The sequence below is a fragment of the Nycticebus coucang genome, chromosome 1 (genome assembly GCF_027406575.1).
Source record: "Nycticebus coucang isolate mNycCou1 chromosome 1, mNycCou1.pri, whole genome shotgun sequence".
In the NCBI taxonomy this organism is placed as follows: Eukaryota; Metazoa; Chordata; class Mammalia; order Primates; family Lorisidae; genus Nycticebus; species Nycticebus coucang.
Window position 1 is genome coordinate 1,364,819 of NC_069780.1, and position 18,047 is coordinate 1,382,865.

General features: G+C 37.1%; 1 protein-coding gene across 1 annotated transcript; it reads left to right on the plus strand.

The window, feature by feature from the left end:
- Positions 1 to 520: 520 nt before the first annotated feature.
- LOC128587908 (alpha-S1-casein-like) lies at positions 521 to 17,229 on the plus strand. Its single transcript, XM_053594403.1, has 11 exons — positions 521 to 583; positions 10,460 to 10,522; positions 11,685 to 11,717; positions 12,176 to 12,196; positions 12,740 to 12,781; positions 13,220 to 13,243; positions 13,508 to 13,531; positions 13,626 to 13,667; positions 15,173 to 15,196; positions 16,307 to 16,362; positions 17,220 to 17,229. Exons 1-11 carry the CDS (start codon positions 521 to 523, stop codon positions 17,227 to 17,229), a joined length of 402 nt encoding a protein of 133 aa, XP_053450378.1.
- The last annotated feature ends 818 nt before the right edge of the window (positions 17,230 to 18,047 follow it).

Sequence of the window (18,047 nt, forward strand, 5' to 3'; positions counted from 1 at the left end):
CTCGCTTTACAAATTAAATGTCAGAAACGTCTAAAATTGACCTCAATATTTAATTAATCTATGCAATTACAAAAATTTAAGTGATAAAAGGCAGAAATATTATAAAGCAATTTGTAAGACTCCTCTCACTGCTCAAATCTTTATCAAAGGCACAGGAAATCTTGGGGGGTATAATTTAGAAAATAAAGTCAGAAGCTGCCAGCGAGGGAGTCTGGAGCAAAGTAGCCTGGTCCAAACCCAAAGTAGTCATTGGTGCATTAACCTGTGGAAATTAACTACTGTAAACCTTAATGTCTTTCTCTCTAAAATTGAAATAACAATATAATTTTCTTCCGTGTGCTGTCATCAGAAAACCCTCATAAAGAGCAAACTCTGAACGTGCCCCGCAGCCTGCGAGCGTCCAGCGCACTAGGCGCTGCCCATGAACCTGCCCAGCTGCCCTGCGGTCAGCCCATGTCGCAGCGCAGTCCCTGCCCTCCTGGTCTGCTCAACTGGGTGCCAGAGAGCCGGGGGAGTGAGCATGTGGCATCGAGCTGCTGGAGCACGGAAGGACCCAGATCCTGTGTCCTTGCCAGCTGGGCAGGTGAGCTGGGCACTCACAGGCTGCGGTGCACGCTGAGAGTTTGCTCATTATGAGGGTTTTCTAGAAAGAAATTAAGGTTTACAATAGTTAATTTCCACAGGTTAATGCACCAATGACTACGTTGGGTTTGGACCAGGCCTCGGAACAGGAAGGTCCCCAGGGTCGCTGAGCTGGAACAGACTGAAGCCACAACACTCTGGAACAACAAGAGGAAGTCATGACCTTCAGGGAAGAGGTGAGTGAGGAGGGCGGGCCGGGAGGGGACAGCATTGCAGAGTGTCGCCTCTAGGCCCCAGGGGACGTCATGCCAAACTTTGAGTCTTCTGCCTTCCTCATAAGGGAGAATTTCCAGTTCTTAAGGCCTTTGGTGCTGCACCGTCTTCCTTGTCCCCTTCCGGCCTCCTGCCGAGGGCTGGTCGCCTCCCTCCCTGCCCGGGGCAGGGACTTCAGAGGTCACCTCCCTCACCGCCCGGGGCAGGGACTTCAGATCGCGGCCACCCCACTGGGGGTCTCTGTCTCTGTCAAGGTTCTTCTCCTTGCCTCCCACTCCCTGAACGACAGTCCCTCCTTTCTGCCCCCCCCAAAGTCCTCATATTCCTCAACAACCACAGCACCCTTCAAAATGTAGCAGTCTGTTTCCCTGACAAAATGATTTTGGAGTTTTATTTTCATGTCTGCACACCCCTGTGTTCGCCATTTCTCCAACCGATAGACTCCTCCTCTCACTTCTCAACGTTTCCAATCTCGCCCAAATAGGACCAGCCCCTCACATTCCAGCCACCTCATGCATCAGACACTATCTGTGCTCTGGACTTCTGTAATTCACTTATCTTATCAGATATTTAGAAATTAAATCCCGAAATAACGTGTGCTTGTTAAAATTGTAGTGGGTTTCCCTGTGTCTCTGTGCAATCTTCCACTGCTGTGGTTTATCACCCAGCCCTGTTCAGAGAGTCCAGGCTGCTGCCCCCTCTCCCCAGATCACCTGCCTGCTCTCCTCTTCAGAAACGTTCTTACTCTACTTAGACCCCCATCACTGTGTCCATAAAGGGGCTGGGGTTATGTTACTGTAACTCCTTTCATATCCTTCACTTGCAAGAAAAGCCAAAATTTGAACCCGAATCTCCCCAGACAAAAGCACTCTATTTTAGAGCCCTATCACCTGGGGAAAGGCCCCTTTACTGTTGCCATCTGTCACAGGTCAGAGAGGGGACGTGTTGCCCTGTCTTCATTTCCACGGCCTGATTACCTTTTGCACCAGCTTTATGGAAGCGCCTCCCTGCCTGGGGGTCTCTGTCATTCCTGGTTTTCTCTTTCCAGTCTCCCTGCTGCCGTCCACCTCGGCCAAGGCTCCAACGGGGTCTTGTTCACAGATGTCTTCACCTCCCTGTCTTCAACTTGGCAAGAAACTGGGCTCTGTCACTGCCAGGCTGGTGGTCCAGTCATGGTCCCTGTCTCTTTATCAAGAACCTTTTTGTCTTTTATTTTACCCTAAATGACTATTAGGATTTATTTTGTATTTATTAAGTCCTTTCCAATGAAATTCTCATGCTTTATTTAGGTATTTTTATAATGTCATTTGTGTTGAATAAATCATGTGTCCATTATGATATATGCATTTTTAAATCATTGTTTAAGGACTGATTTGATTCTTACAAAATAGTGACTTTAATCACATTCTATTTTTAGACCTTTACTGTTAGTTTACCTAAAGTCAATAACTTACTTTTTAAAAATCGCGGTGAAATACGTGTATTATAAAATTCATCATTTTATCCACTTTGTGCATTAAGTACAGTTACATCATTGTACAACCATCACTAACATCCAACTCCTCATTTTTATTTTGCAAAAGAGACCTCTCTACCCATTAAGCGATACTGTCCGCTCTCCCACCCCGGTCCTTGTCCACCACCACCCCACTGCATCTCCATGCGTCTGGGCCCTTTTTTGTTCCTCAGGGTGTGTACATAGCGTTTGTCCACATGCGGTTGATCTACTTTGCTTGACAGAGCACCCACCCTCAAGGATCATCTATCCTGAAGCACATGTTGGAATTTCATGTATTTTTCAAAGATAGATAATATTCCCTTTCCTGTACATAGCACATTTTGTTTATTCGTTTACCCATGGATGGGTATTCAGATTGCTTCCTCCTTTGGCTAATGTGAATAATGCTTATAACATCATGGGTGCATGAACATCTATTCTACACCACACTTTCAATTATTTGGGGCATGTACCCAGAATTGCATGGCTGGATCATAAAATTATTCTACTTTCAATTTTTGAGAAGCCATTATACTGTTTCCATCTACACTCCCGCCCCCAGAGGACAGGCTTTCCAGCATCTCCATGTGGGCATCACCACTTGTTCTTTTATTTTTTTCTAATTTGTAATTTGACATAATGATTGTACATATTAGGGAGTACACAGTGAAGTTTCAACACATATAATGTACAGTGATCAGATCAAGGCAATTAGCACACCCATCATCTCAAACATTTATCATTTCTTGGTGATGGGAATATTTACTATCCTCCTTCTAGCTATTTGAAACTATATAGTCAACTATTTTAAGTTGAACACAAACTTTATGGACACCCTGTATATCATTGTTAACTAGAGGCATCCTATGGTGTGTGGGACACTAGCCCTATTCCACCCATCTGGCTGTAATGCTGTGTTCTTCAGCAAATCTCCTTCCATCCCTCACTTCCCCCACCCTTCCCAGCTCCACTGTCCTGTGTCCTGCTGTCACCTCTATGAGTCAACTTGCTGTAGCTTCCACAAATGAGTTAACTTTCTGTTCCTGTCTGATTTCACTTAGTATGATGTTCTCCAGTTCCTTCTATTTTGCTGCAAATGGCAGGATTTCATTTTTTTATGTATTCTGACATATATATTCACCTCATTTCCTTTATCCATTCATCTGTTGTTGGACACTAGGCTGATTTGTATCTTGACTACTGTGAAAAGTGTTGCAGTCCACATGGGGAGGCAGGGACCCTCGACACACTGAATTCCTTTCCTTTGGATAAAGGCCCCATAGTAGAATTGCTGGATCATGTGGTATAGTACCATAAAACAGTATGAAGTAAGCATATCCATGGCTTCAGACCCAGGATAGTCTATCAGTTATGAAAACTATATTCTGCCAAGTCAGAGGAAGAAACATTTGTGATTGGCAAAAATCCCTTCATTCCTCAGAATCAGTCTTTCAGAAAATAACTTACTATGGAAAAATGTGTAGGATGTAGTTACCAGAGCTGAATCTTAATCAAATTCTCAGGGATGTCTTGGGTAGGTCTCACTAGTGGAAAAGGGAATGCGTTTTTTTTTTCCAGAGGTAACAAGAGGGTGGAGGTGTAGTCACTGCACAGACAGATAACTGGGGAGCATCCTACCTGTCGAGAAAGCCTAGGCTTGGGTGAAGAAATGCTTTATTTTTGACATTGCAGTGAAGATAAATAATTTCCTGAACATGCAAATCAGTACTTTTAAACATCTCTGTTTTTGTTATGCATGTTTTAACCATTTTTCCCAATGGTATTTTATATAAAATTTGCACCTGTGGCTCAGTGAGTAGGGCGCCGGCCCCATATGCCAAGGGTGGCGGGTTCAAGCCCAGCCCCGGCCAAACTGCAACAAAAAAATAGCCAGGCGTTGTGGCGGGTGCCTGTAGTCCCAGCTGCTCGGGAGGCTGAGGCAGGAGAATCACGTAAGCCCAAGAGCTGGAGGTTGCTGTGAGCCGTGTGATGCCATAGCACTCTACCAAGGGCAGTAAAGTGAGACTCTGTCTCTACAAAAATAAATAAATAAATAAATAAAATTTGCACTATTGGGTAAGTTTAAAGGAAAGACCATACATTACATTTTCAAATCTTCTAGTTCCTCACCACTCAAGTGTGTCCCACAGATGACCAGCAATTCTCCTCTGAGAACTAGCTTAAAATGTGGAGTCTCAGAATGCACCGTAGGCCTGGAAAATCTGATCCTGAATCTGAATTTAACAAGAGCCTGGTGATTCATAGCACATTAAAGTGCGAGAAGGATTGTTTTGGTCACTGTTCTATGAACGCTTAAACTAGTACAGAACTTCATTAAACACAGGGGCAACATTCTCCTTTCCGCATTCCTCTTCTATACTACCCCAAATCTTCTTTATCGATGATCTCAATTAGAAATTTTGTTTTCATCTTTCTACACATTTCTCATATAGAGAGAAATAAAAAAGTTTAGTTTTGAATTATTAAACGTTTACAAATTCATGAAGTAAGAAGACAATTTGGGTACAAAATAATTAGTTTTTAAAAATTATGTTCACTTTTTCCTCCTACTCACATAAGAAGTGGATGTTATTGAATGTGTGTGACACCAAAGCACAGCGATTCACCCAGGGACTGCACTGATGGTCAGGGAGAGCCAAGATTTAAACTGACAGAGGTGAGAGCCTTTCCTGCCTTAGACTGCGTGCTTCCCGGTAGATCTAAAGGGACCAACTGACCAAGCATCGCAGATTTAGAAGGACATTACTCTAAAGGCAAACATGAAATAGGAGCAGGGTCTGTGTGTCAGTGCTATCAGCTGCTTCTCCTAGACAAAAACTTCCCAACAAAACTTGATTTCCGTTTCTGTGAGTTTCTGGGTGTTGATGTTCTGTACCCACAGTGCCAAGAGCAGTTACTGAGCGTCCATTCTGAGCCCTCTTTTAGGTTCCAAATTATGTGTGGGTTTCTAGAGAAAAAGTACAATACCTTTCACACTTCTCAGTAAGTTTCCTTCTTGAAGGTTAGCTGATTGTTGCATAATAAAAGGAAATTTTCCTGGAAGACTCAACACTCCTTTGCCAAATGTTTTGAGAAAACTATGACAACTATCTTTCACATTTCATGTTCTGAATTACTGACTTCTTCATAGAAAATAAGTCCCTCAGAGCAGGTTCAGGTGTGGAGCAGAGTGTGCAGCAATGATATGCATAACTTTGCAAAGTGAAATTTACTTCTTGGCCTAGGCTTTTTTCCCCAAGTCTAAGTCTTTTGCTAGTGGAGTTCCTTTCATTTTCATACTAATTTTCTAATTGGTATGAATACAAGAAAAAAATTTCCAGTATCTAAAAGCTGGAAAATAGAGAAGATCAACACTCAGTTGTCCCTTATCTGCCATATCTCCACCTCCATTGTTAGGGATTCTTTTGGGTTTTTAAAAGTGGTCATGTGGTTTGACTAGAGTGACCACACCCTGGTACACCTTGGCAGCTCTTGTTTATGTCTGTTGTTGCATTGTGATTACTAAGAACAGACCTTTTCCTTATCAGAGATGTTCAGTACTGAATGATCAATTATATGTTCAACACACCAATGACCCTGTTACACCAGGAAGTTGATAGCGACTTCCAGGAAATAATGCCCTTTTCCTTTCCTCATGGGGTGAAGTCCCATCTGATCACAAATGACCTAAATATTTCATTCTAGTTGAGCTTTGTTAATGGTTGGAACTGACCAAATTTAACTGATAAAAGCAATGGGAGACGGTCATGGTGAAGCATGTTGGCCCTGGTTAAAATCTTATAGACTTGGCAGTAACTGCACAAATCCACAATGAACGTATGAAAAAAGTTTTCTCAAATTATAGTGAACAATTTTATTGTGCAATGATAAGAATAACTTATTTTTTTAAAAAAACCCAAGAATGAAGACTGATACGTACTTTTAAAAATCCCTGGATTTTGAGTTCATGAGAATTCCTAGAGCAGTTATATAAATTTGTTAAGAGGTGACTTGTCTTATAATGTAGATTAGACACTTCCAGAAATCCAGGGGTTCTTCTGTGATGTTAAGACTTCTGAGGATCAAGTGCATCTGTGTGACATAAGCACTCCAAGGGGCCCTGCTCAAATCTCCATTTCCGGACTACCTGTGACACATTAAAATTACTTGGGTTTTTTGTTTGTTTGTTTGTGTGTATGTGTGTTAATCACCCACCATGCTGTGAGGCCAGGAATTTTGTTTCGCTCAACTTTTATATCCCCAGAACCTGCAGAGCTTCTTCATTTTTCTGAATAAATAAGTGAACACAAAAATAAACAGGTGAGGATACAGAAGCTTTTTACAAATTACAGTAGATTTTCATACATTATGACTCTTACTTGAGAGTAAAAGACAAAAGCAAAGTCCTATGGTGTTGTGTTACCCCTGGGGAGCTTGTCCTCAGCCCTAGGTGAGTCTGCGTGAACAGGAAGCAGGACTGGGTGTGCGGCCAGCAGGGACACTTGCTGAGAGAACGGTCTCCAGTCACCCGTGTGAGGACCCCAAATCACACTGAAATATCTTTTTTTTTTTTTAAATTAAATCATAGATGTGTACAATAATACAATCATGAGGTACAATGTACTGGTTTTATACACAGTTTGAAATAATTTTCATTGAACTGGTTAACATAGCCTTCATGGCATTTTCTTAGTTATTGTGTTCAGACTTTTATATTCTACGTTTAGTAAATTTCACCTGTACCCTAGTGCATTCTAGTGCACTGCATTCTAGTGCATTCTAAGATGCACTAGAATCCACAGAGAACTCAAATGTATTAGCAAGAAAAGAACAAGTGATCCCATCTCAGGGTGAGCAAGGGATTTGAAGAGAAATTTCTCTGAAGAAGACAGGCACACGGCCTACAGACATATGAAAAAATGCTCATCATCCTTCATCATCAGAGAAATGCAAATAAAAACTACTTTGAAATATCACCTAACTCCAGTAAGATTAGCCCACATCACAAAATCCCAAAACCAGAGATGTTGGCGTGGATGTGGAGAAAAGGGCACACTTCTACATTGCTGGTGGGAATGAAATGTCTTTTAACCCAGAATAATATTCCTGTTGTATGACTGAAGGAAGCGGTGACATCATTTATTATTTTTTTTATTTAAAATGTACAGCGTGGCCATAATTGCATGTGAACTTCATGGCCACCCTGCACAATCTGATTCCTATCTGGTATAAAAAGCAAACTCAAAATTGACAACAATTGTTTAAAGCCCTCATTATGCATGGATGTTTTCTTTAGCATGTATTTTTCTGTAGTGTATAATACTAGTTAATTTTAGGAGTAGAATTAGGGGTTGGAAAGAGAAATTTTTGTTTTTTTCATTTTATCTACTTTAAAAGATAAAAATATCACATATTTTTAAAAAAACTTTAAAAATTATCACTATCGAATAAATATGACTTTTTATTAAATGGTGTTATCATTCAATGAATGAAGTCTATCATGAGTATGCTTAAAATTAAAAAAAAAAGAATTACATGAAGTAGCTAAAATATCACCAAACCATATAGGACAACTGTATTTCCTTCTTAGAAAAAAAGATCAGAGCACAAATAATGGAAGTTACTCTATAAAGTAAATAATCAAAATAAATGATAAAATACAAGTTGTATTTTAAAAGTGAAATAATTCTTTTAATGGCATAGTATGTTGATAAAAATTGAAAAATTTTGAAAACTTTATTTTTCCCCATGGATTTTCCCTACAGGAATTGAATTTGTCAAAAGATATGAAGTGTTTTAAAATGATTTTGAAGTATTTCTTCTTTTTCTATTGTCTATAAGATTTGGCACGATCTATTTTTTTGAAATTATCTTTTATCTTTATTTTTTGATACTTTGGGTAAAAAATAATAACAAGTAGTTAATTGATGACTCCATACTGAACCTCAGAGTCAAAGCATTCTATAATAGACATATAATTCACATTATAACAATGTGAATGTTACTTTCTTTGCATTACTATTATTATTTTTGCTTAATATTTCATTGCAGCAATCGTCTTATTTCTTTTCTGAATGTATTTGTCTTCGTTCATTCTTTATGAGGTTTTTGTTTCTGGTCCCTATCTTAAACATTGTTAATTAACGTTGTTCAATTTTAAGCCTTTTAAACACATGTATATGTGAAAATAAAAAAATAAAATAAAATAAGATATGAAGTGAATTTTATTGACATATTAGTCTTTTCAATTGTCCATTCAGCGTAAAATCACATTCCCATAATAAGCATAAATCTTGAAATTAAATTTTAATTTTCAATAATGCTAATTCATTTCCTATATAACCTGTTATCATATTATGAATCACTTCCTGTTGAAAACTCTCCTCAAAATTTCCTGGGAAAGGAATTAGACAGGAAATTAATTTCCTATTGTGGGGACTTCTAAGAATTACATAAACCTATTGGATGAACTGAAACCACAAAATTAGCATTTTACTAATCACTGGGTTTAAATAGCTGTGAAGTAAAGAGATCGACCATCACCTTGGTCATCAACCCAGCTTGCTCCTTTCCAGTCGTGGGTCTAAGGTATTGTGTTTATTGTAAAATTACTGTGATTTTACATTATGTAATGTCTTTCTTCTACTTTTTATTAGGATGTATTTACAACTTTGCTGTATGTTTTCAAATATTAATACCTTATTCTAATATACTGGTAGCTTAAAATGCATTTGTGAATTTTGAGCTTTAGATCAAAAACAGTATAATTTCATAAAGACTAAATGCATTTTTGATAATTTAAAATTTCACAAAAAGTAGACACATCATTTTTTTTTTTTTTTTTTTTTTGGCCGGGGCTGGGTTTGAACCCACCACCTCCAGCATATGGGACCGGCGCCCTACTCCTTGAGCCACAGGCACTGCCCAGACACATCATTTTAATGGGAATCAGAGTGAAGTCATTTGAATTATCTTGTCCAATTTTATGAAAAGTTGTTATGCAAAATAATTTTGTAACTACCATATCAAAAACCATTTCTGGCAAACTATTTCAAGCTTATTTTTGTTACATATAGTTTGAGTAATAAAATTAGTCCTACAGTATGTATATGAATGATAGACTATTAAATATAAATGACTACCTTTTAAATATAATTAAATTTAAATACCTGGAATGACACAGATGATAGATATAAATTAATTTGGGTTTAAAAGTATGCCTTCCTTTCCAATGCATCCAGATTCCGTAATCTGTAGACTGAAGCAGTATATAAAAATAAGTTTTTTTAGTTTGTTGGTTAAGGTATGAACAAATGGCAATTGTGACTTGATTTTTCTTTTCTACTTTCTCTGGAAAACTACCATTTTCCTAGTACCTGAGAATGTCAGTATTTCTGGGTTCTTGCAGTTTGATGGAACTCTAGAAATCAAACATGATTAAGACACTGAATTTTATTACTCCTTCCAATTCAGTCATCTTGGTATAGTCAAATCATGGATGCCCTACTGTAGGAAAGCACAGAGTTGTAGCTAGGATCATTTAAGATATAATAGAATGGTGGTTAATAGCTTCAGTAGAATGTGCTGATGGCATTTTTTTAAGATGACTGAAAAAAACAGAATGCTCTCAAATATATTTACCAGGATAATACATCATCAAAATGTTTCAGAAAAAATTAATTACAGTTCTCAGTGATTTTAGTTTATCATGTACTTTAACAAATATGATGATCTGGGAGGAAAGGTGGTGTTGTTTCTGTTCATTGCAGTTGTATATTAGTGCTTCTGTCCTCTGTTGAAGGGGCAAATATCTTGTTTTAGAGTATTGGTAAATTAAAACCATTTTAAGAAAATAGTATTTCTAAATAACATAAGACCTAAGAAAGATAGTGAGAATGATAAACACTTGCATTGAAGAGTAAAATAAAACATTTTAAGTTTATAAAAGCTCTGCTCTCAAGTGAACCTACTTTTGCCATAATTTACTGTTGTTTGTATTGACAAGAGCCTTTGTTGAAAAATCGAGAATTATTTTTTTCATGAAACAAAATGTATTATAATATGATTTTTCATTTCGTTTCTTTTTTCTTTTTTCATCTTTCACAGGCCTTGACAACCATGAAGCTTCTCATACTTACCTGCCTTGTGGCTGTTGCTCTTGCCAGGCCTGTAAGCATTATAGAGAATTTAGGTTCTAGAGTTTTGCTAGAAAAGACCTTATGACTCATAAAACAAAAGATACTGGGAATACTAATCTTAAAACACATATGCAGAAGCAAGAACAAAGGCCATACGATCACCTCAATAAATGCAGAGAAAGCATTGTGCGAAATTCAGCACCCTTTTACAATAAGAATTCTTAATAAAATAGACACAGATGGAGCATACCTCAAAATTATAAAAGGCCATATGTGACAAACCCACATCATACTGAATGGGGAGAAACTAAGTTCTAAGCATTCTTGCTTAGAACTGGAGCCAGACAAGGCCGCCATGGTCACCACTTCCATTCAGCATTATGCTGGAAGCCCTAGCCAGAGCATCAGGCAAGGAAGGAGATCAGGGCATCCAAATGGAGACAGAGGAGGTCACACTGTCACTCTTTGCCCACGATGATCTTATATCTAGAATACCCCAAAAATTCTTCCAAGACTCCTGGAATTGATGACTAAATTCAGCAAGTTTCAGGTTACAAAATCATTTGCACACAAATCAGTAGCATTCCTATACACCAACAATAATCAAGCTGAGAATCAAATCAAAGACTCAAATACCTTTCCAAATAGCACAAAGAAAATAAAACCTAGGAATATATTTAACCAAGAAGATAAAAGATCTCTACAAAAAGACCCATGAGTTACTGAGGAAGAAAATCACAGACGATGTAAACAAATGGAAATATAGACCATGGTCCTGGGTCAGCAGAATTGACATTTCTAAAATGTCTACACTACCAATAAAATAATTATAATTATTTTTCTTTTCTTTTTGTTCCCAGAGTATCTTGGTCTCTGACAAATATTGCTATTAATATACATACCTTTCTTTTTTTTTCTCTCTCTCTCTTTTTTTATTGTTGGGGATTCATTGAGGGTACAATAAGCCAGGTTACACTGATTGCATTTGTTAGGTAAAGTCCCTCTTGCAATCATGTCTTGCCCCCAGAAGGTGTGGCATGTACCAAGGCCCCATCCCTTCTTCTCCTTCCCTCTCTCTGCTTTAAATAACAATGTTAAAATTCATAGCATTATATGTGTGTCGTTATGATTGTCACTTGGATTGCTTGCTTTGTTTTGGTTTTGTTTTAAAATTCTTGCATTATTTTTCACAGAAAATTCCTGTTAGACCCCTAGAACTCATTCAAGTAAGTATTCTGTTCTACGTTCCAAGAACTTGCTCTAACCGTGGAGCTTAAGTGATAGTGTATTGAGAGTACATACCCTAAAAACTGTTTTTCCTTCTCTATGAAACAATCTGTCTGACTTTGGCTAAGGCATAACTCCTTCAGCTTATAGACAGACAGATGTTATCTGTTCTTACAAAACTTCTTAAAGAAGAAGTTACCAGGACTTACATAAATATTTATATTAATAAAAGTCTTATTATTCAAGAGAAATAATTACACAGAGTATGTTAACATGGTTTATTTCAGTGTATTCTTATTTCTGTCTCTTTTATGTGCATTCAAGCATATGGTTTACAATTTTGTCTCATTTTACATGTCGAATCTTGAATTAGTTATCACTATCCTTCTATAAGTACCTTCATTAGTTCTACAATGAACTGATGCCATGTTTTAAACTTGTTCTTATTTTTCTGCAGAATCAACCAGACAACCATGAGGTAAGCTCTCTTTACAGGCAACTTTGAGTTCTCTCACCTCCTCTCTATCATTTCAATCATGAACATTGAATGTCTTCTTCATTCTGATTTTTTTTATTAAGTCATCGACCCATGAATGGATTAATAAATTATGGTATATGTACACCATGGAATACTATGCAGCATTAAAAAAGATGGAGACTTTACCTCTTTTATGTTTCATTCTGATTTTTATCAACCTTCATATATACCCAAGTACCCAGGTCCTTGGATTATTCTCTCAGCTTTTTTTGAAGAAAACCCTACTCAGTTTATTTAAACATTTTGGTGATGGATACACTCAAAGATTAGTCCTCACACATGTGTAACATGTCCCTGTACAAAACTGCACTTGTATCCCCTAAATACATTGAAATTTTTTAAAGCCCTGAAACTATTATTTTCTCTTCTCCCTGAGAAATATGCTAGGTTTGCCAAATTAAGTGTAACATGTGTTTTCAAACAAACAACAAAACACCATTCCTTTGGTGTTTACCATTTTTATAATTCACAATCTAATTTCAGCAGGAAATCCTGAAACAAAGAAATTTTCTCAGGCTTGATCCGGTAAGTGTTAACCCATTTATTCTTAAAAGTCGAACATACTTTTGGGGGGAAATATTCATTTAATTTTTGTTCATAACATTTTTTTCACTTCACTTGATTGACTGTCCCTTCATTAGCTCACCCAGTCACCCACAAATACTGAAATGACATAGCAAACATTAAACGGCTGCTTCAACTTTTAATTTGTACCTAAGTGTTTGCCTCTTTCCAAAACACATGACCTATGTAGAACTGTACAATTGCTATGCTCATTACCATGGACTGTTTCTTAACTGTAAATAATAAATCCCAAATGTGTTGTGCTTTTCCTAGTTTTTTCACTTCATTGTCAAATAGAAAAAAATCAAATTTTAATTTATGGATATTATCTTAAAAATTGAACGGACAATCATCTTTGAATCAATTTTAATATAATCTTTATATAACTTTTTATTTCAGGCTACACCAGTTGAACTTACACAGGTAAGAAGACTCCACAGCACCCACTGCAAAGGTATCAAAGGGAAGCAGGAGACTCATGACGGCACCTAAGAAAGCAAGGACATGGTCGAGGGGAATAGATTTAAGACTATCTTTAAGTCCACACTGACACAGATAGCTTCCACCAAGAACACATAGCAAGACGCACGGAAGATTAGAAATGATATAACAAGAATATCAGTGCCTTTAGAAGTCAATCCGCTTCTGTCCATCTCATTAATACAGCCTCTCTTTTCTCTCTCGAAGGAATACTTTAATCAACTGAACAGGGTAAGAAACGCCGATGAAATTCAAACTATTTTAAAAGTTTGCCCTTTTAAAAATACACTATACAAACTATACTTTATTGATTTATTGATTTTAGCAGAGGGAACTTCTGAGACAAAAACAGAGTGAAGAAATCCAGGTACCAAAGTTTTTCTTAAAATTGTGGGGCAGATATATATGTCCTTGTGGTAGGAAAAATGTTTTTGTTTTTTAAAATCTGTTTTCTATGACATTTCCCCTTTTCTGAGCTTCTCAGTCACATATTTGTAAAAACCAATGAATTCTGCTGAGAATTCTAGAGACTACTGATTTATTGACTTTATTGTACCTATAAGGCGACTAGGCACTGATGTGAATGAACGAACAAATGCAATTATTGGCTTACTTTTATCAGCAAAGCTGCAGGAATGCTTCACCTGGGGTGTGGTAAAACCGTGCAGTGCACCTGACTCCAAACTGCTTGGCGTAGTCACAGCTGATTATTTTCTTTAAAAACAACCTTTTGATCTGTATTTTCTACTAGAAACAGATTTTTAATAAAGATTCCATTTTGAGAGATCAAACAGGTGCTCCCAGTTTATGAGCTAAAAAAAATATATCTTTATCCTGATCGATTGATGATCTTTTCTTGGCAGGAAACTAGGAATGAAGCAACTGAGGTCAGAAGACTCTTTGTTTTAAAACCGTTGCACTCAAAACAAAGGGGAAAAAGACAACAATATGTTTCCTTCAAATGCACTACTCAATATAAATAAATAATTATCTTAAATCAAAACAATGATGGATAACTCTAATTCTAAAAAATAAAAAAAAATTATCATGCTGGCCTAAATTAGCTGGATATCTAAGCCAATACTAATCTATTGAGCTTAAATTCTATGGATAATGCCATCATTGCTTTTATTACTGTACTCATGAAAATAGGGCATAGATACCAGGTGTAGAAAAAGTATATATATTTTTTTTTTTTTGAGACACAGTCTCATTTTATTGCCCTTGATGTGGTGTCACAGCTCACAGCAACCTCCAGCTCCTGGGCTTAGGCAATTCCTTTGCCTCAGCCTCCCGAGTAGCTGGGACTACAGGCACCCACCTATTTTCTTGTTGTAGTTCAGCCGGGGCTGGGTTTGAATCCACCATGCTTGGTATATGGGGCCGGCGTCCTGCCAGCTGAGCCACAGGTGCAGCCCCGGGAGCCAGTGTTTCTCTGAAACATTTCTACACCAATGCGGCCAGGCCCACCTTTGGGGCGGTGATTCCGCTGTGTGGTCTTCGGTGCACTCTTCTGCCTCGTATCCAGAAGCCAAGTTAAACAGAAAAGACAGGGAGAGAAAAAAATAAGTTGTTAAAAGAAAACATAACCTGGTTTACCACAATGCAGAACAATCCAAAAGCAAATTATTTTTAAACTCTGAATGTGGACTAGGAAGTTAAATCTTTTGTTTGGCTCAGTACCAAGTATTCAAGACTTTTTATAATTATTTCCCTTGTGACTTTGATAGTGCCTCCATTTTCTGTTTTCTTTTATCTATATTTTATTTGGTAACTATCAGTTTTAGTTACCAAATAACTAAAAACAGTTACCAGTTTTTTACTTGGCTATTAGTCATAAAATATAAAATTAATTCTCTTTACTTCTCCTAGGAGCGCACGATGGCAGAGACCGAGGTAAGGCCCTTGTGTCCCAGGGAACTCCGAGCTTCTCACGCTTAGGTGGATGCCACATGCTTCTTTTTTAGAAGGCTATCCCCTCTGTTTCAGAAAGATGAGAAACTGGATTTTAAAATGTTCAAAGTCCTAACTTTAAATTAATCCTACCCCCATTGAACTTCTCATGCAACGGCATGACAGCCAAAAAGGTACAAGGTTGTGCCAGATGAGGTCAACATTGAGGCAGAGAATTTGAGCCATTTAAATTGATAACCTGTAAAAATATTGCTTATTTATTGAAAGAAAGAATAAAAAGGAAAAAGCAAAAGGTTCATGAATATTTAAAATAAAACTCCAGTAGACCTGTCCCTGACAGCCTAGGGGCTGAAATGGTTCTTTCCTGCTGTTGAAGACAGTCCTTGGGCAGACGGGGTCTGTTGCCTGGGATTGAGGAGCTGCATTGCTGCCTCTAAAAACATGAAAAACTACTATCCCATTACATGTGGTTAATCAGTTCTTCCCCAGATGAGTAGCCTGCTGTATATTAAAATCAATTTTTAAAATATCTACTTGGGAACAATTTTGTATCTATATGTAAATAGACTATATGTAAGTAAACATACTGCATTTAAAAGAAAAAATAAATATCTAAACAGGCAGATGTTTTAAGAGCTAATGTAATTTTAGTTCTATCTTGAAATCATTTGTTGTATTTAAAATTTCCATTTTGTTTACATCCAAGGAGCCCCAAGCAAAGTAAAGAATAAACACTTAACTCATGATTCTGGGTCACAAGTTCAGTACGGCTCTGTCTTTGAGGTCTTCATTTTACTACAATTATCTCTATCAATTTTGCATCCTCCTTGATGATATGCCTGTGTTCATTTTAATAATACAAAGAAACCAAGTTTTTAAGTTCCCAGATAAGTTATTAAGACTTTTCCTCATTCAAGCATTGCATGAGAAGTAAAATTGACGCTCCTGGAAAAGACCTCATAGCAGCCCTCAATTTTTTCACACCACTGATTCTAATGCTCCCAGGGGAGCAGCTGACCATGTGTGGGGCTGGTTTCCTTAAAATTCTGAAATCCAGGAGGGTGATTAACACCGTTCTCTTTCTGTTAGCAGAGGGATTCCAGCATCAGCTCATCAAGTGAGGTAAATGATCTTGATATTAATTCAATGTGCCAATTAATTAAAAAAACACTTATGGAAACTTGCTCTACTATAAGGATTACATGTGCTATAAGATTTCACTGGACCAGGCACCGCCTGTATGAGGCTCTCTGCGTTTTCATAAGTGATTACCCAGAAGAAGTAAGAACAGAACTATTTGTCAGTAACAAATTAAAAGAGTTATTTCTAGACAAACAATCCTATCTGGCAATACCCAATTTTTTCCCAATTATTTTGTCCTTCACAGTTTTGGTAGAACTCAATCTTATCATTAAGAATTCCAAGGAGGACCATGCTCCTAAATCAGTAAAATCCTGTGTAGAAATCCACTGACTCCAGGTCCACCAGACCTTGGAATCCTCTAACTACTGTTCGTCTTTTGTAACTCCTTAATCTAGCAAAAAAAAAAAGCAGACAAAGAAGGTGTTGGGAGTCCTCCTTTCATTTTGGGAAAAGACCTTCATGAAAGTTACCAAAAATAAAACCAAGGCAGTTAGCTAAAGTTTCTGTTAATTCAATAAAGTTGATCAGAGTGTTGATCCTGGTGGAAGCGGTGAGCAGAGGAAAAGCCATGTGCACACAACATGTATCCCTAAGTATAAATCTTGTCTTAGTTACCCAGGATTTTGTGGCTGAAAATCAGTTTGCCATAGTTATTTAGTAATAGTGTCTGGTTGATTAATCTCTCTCCTAAAGTATAAATGAATGTCATAAAATTAAAACTGTGCATGTTTTTATTTCTTTAAAGGAAGTTGTTCCCAATGCCGTCACTGAGGTGAGATATACTTAGTAAATTAAAAATACATTAATATTGCCTAAGATAAGTTAAATTTTACTTAAACAACCTTCATGCATGTTTTCTCAGAATGCAGTAATGCATTCTAAGGGAAAATGTGAAATTATCTGCTAAAATTTAATTAAGGGTTTATCTAATGTATCAAGGAATGAGCTAGAATGTTGTATGAATAGATTATTTTTCATTTTCAGTCTCTACTAATCTATAGTAAGTGATCCAATGGATTCTATATGGTTGTTTATTCCTCTCCCTCCAAAAATAAAACTAACAATTTTTTAATCCCAGCTATCTAATTCATGCTTTCCATTAAATATTTGTATATCATAGTCTCCTTTTTAAAAGCACAGTATTTGAGTTGAAGCCTGGAGATTTGGCTATATTTGTGTTTGACTTTTTAACTTTGCAAAAGCTCTGCCTTTTATGAAGATGTCTTGTCAGATAATTCATTTACCTGCTATAATCCCATAACAGTTCTTCAACAGATACAATAATAATAAATTGTAAATGATGTAAAGCAACTAATGCAATCCAAGGCATGTAATAAACTGTCAATAAATGTTAGCTAACATTAGAAACATCACTTTTCTCCAATTTGTCTAATATTCTAATTTAACTTGGCCAGAGTTAAATTTTCACACTCAGAAAGCAAAAGCCATTTTCAGTTGTCGTAGTAATTTGATATATTGTAAGTAAAATTGTCAGTTGCTCATTCATATCAGATTGCATTGAAATATATTATAAGTTAAAATTACCTTAAGAAGTACTGTTTCTAGTGTTCTTAAAACGGAATAGGTTGAAATTATTTATGGCGGGAAAAGCACTAAGGCAGGCTTGGTAGTTTCTCAACCTCCGTTCCCGGGAGGGGATATTGTAATATTCTTGCCTCGGAATATGAAA

What these genes read in the sequence shown, in the direction of transcription:
- LOC128587908 (XM_053594403.1), top strand. Translation starts at nt 521, where the DNA reads ATGTGGCATCGAGCTGCTGGAGCACGGAAGGACCCAGATCCTGTGTCC. An exon ending in TGTCCTTGCCAGCTGGGCAG is followed by an intron (nt 584 to 10,459) that starts GTGAGCTGGGCA and finishes CATCTTTCACAG; the next exon opens with GCCTTGACAACCATGAAGCT. An exon ending in CTGTTGCTCTTGCCAGGCCT is followed by an intron (nt 10,523 to 11,684) that starts GTAAGCATTATA and finishes TATTTTTCACAG; the next exon opens with AAAATTCCTGTTAGACCCCT.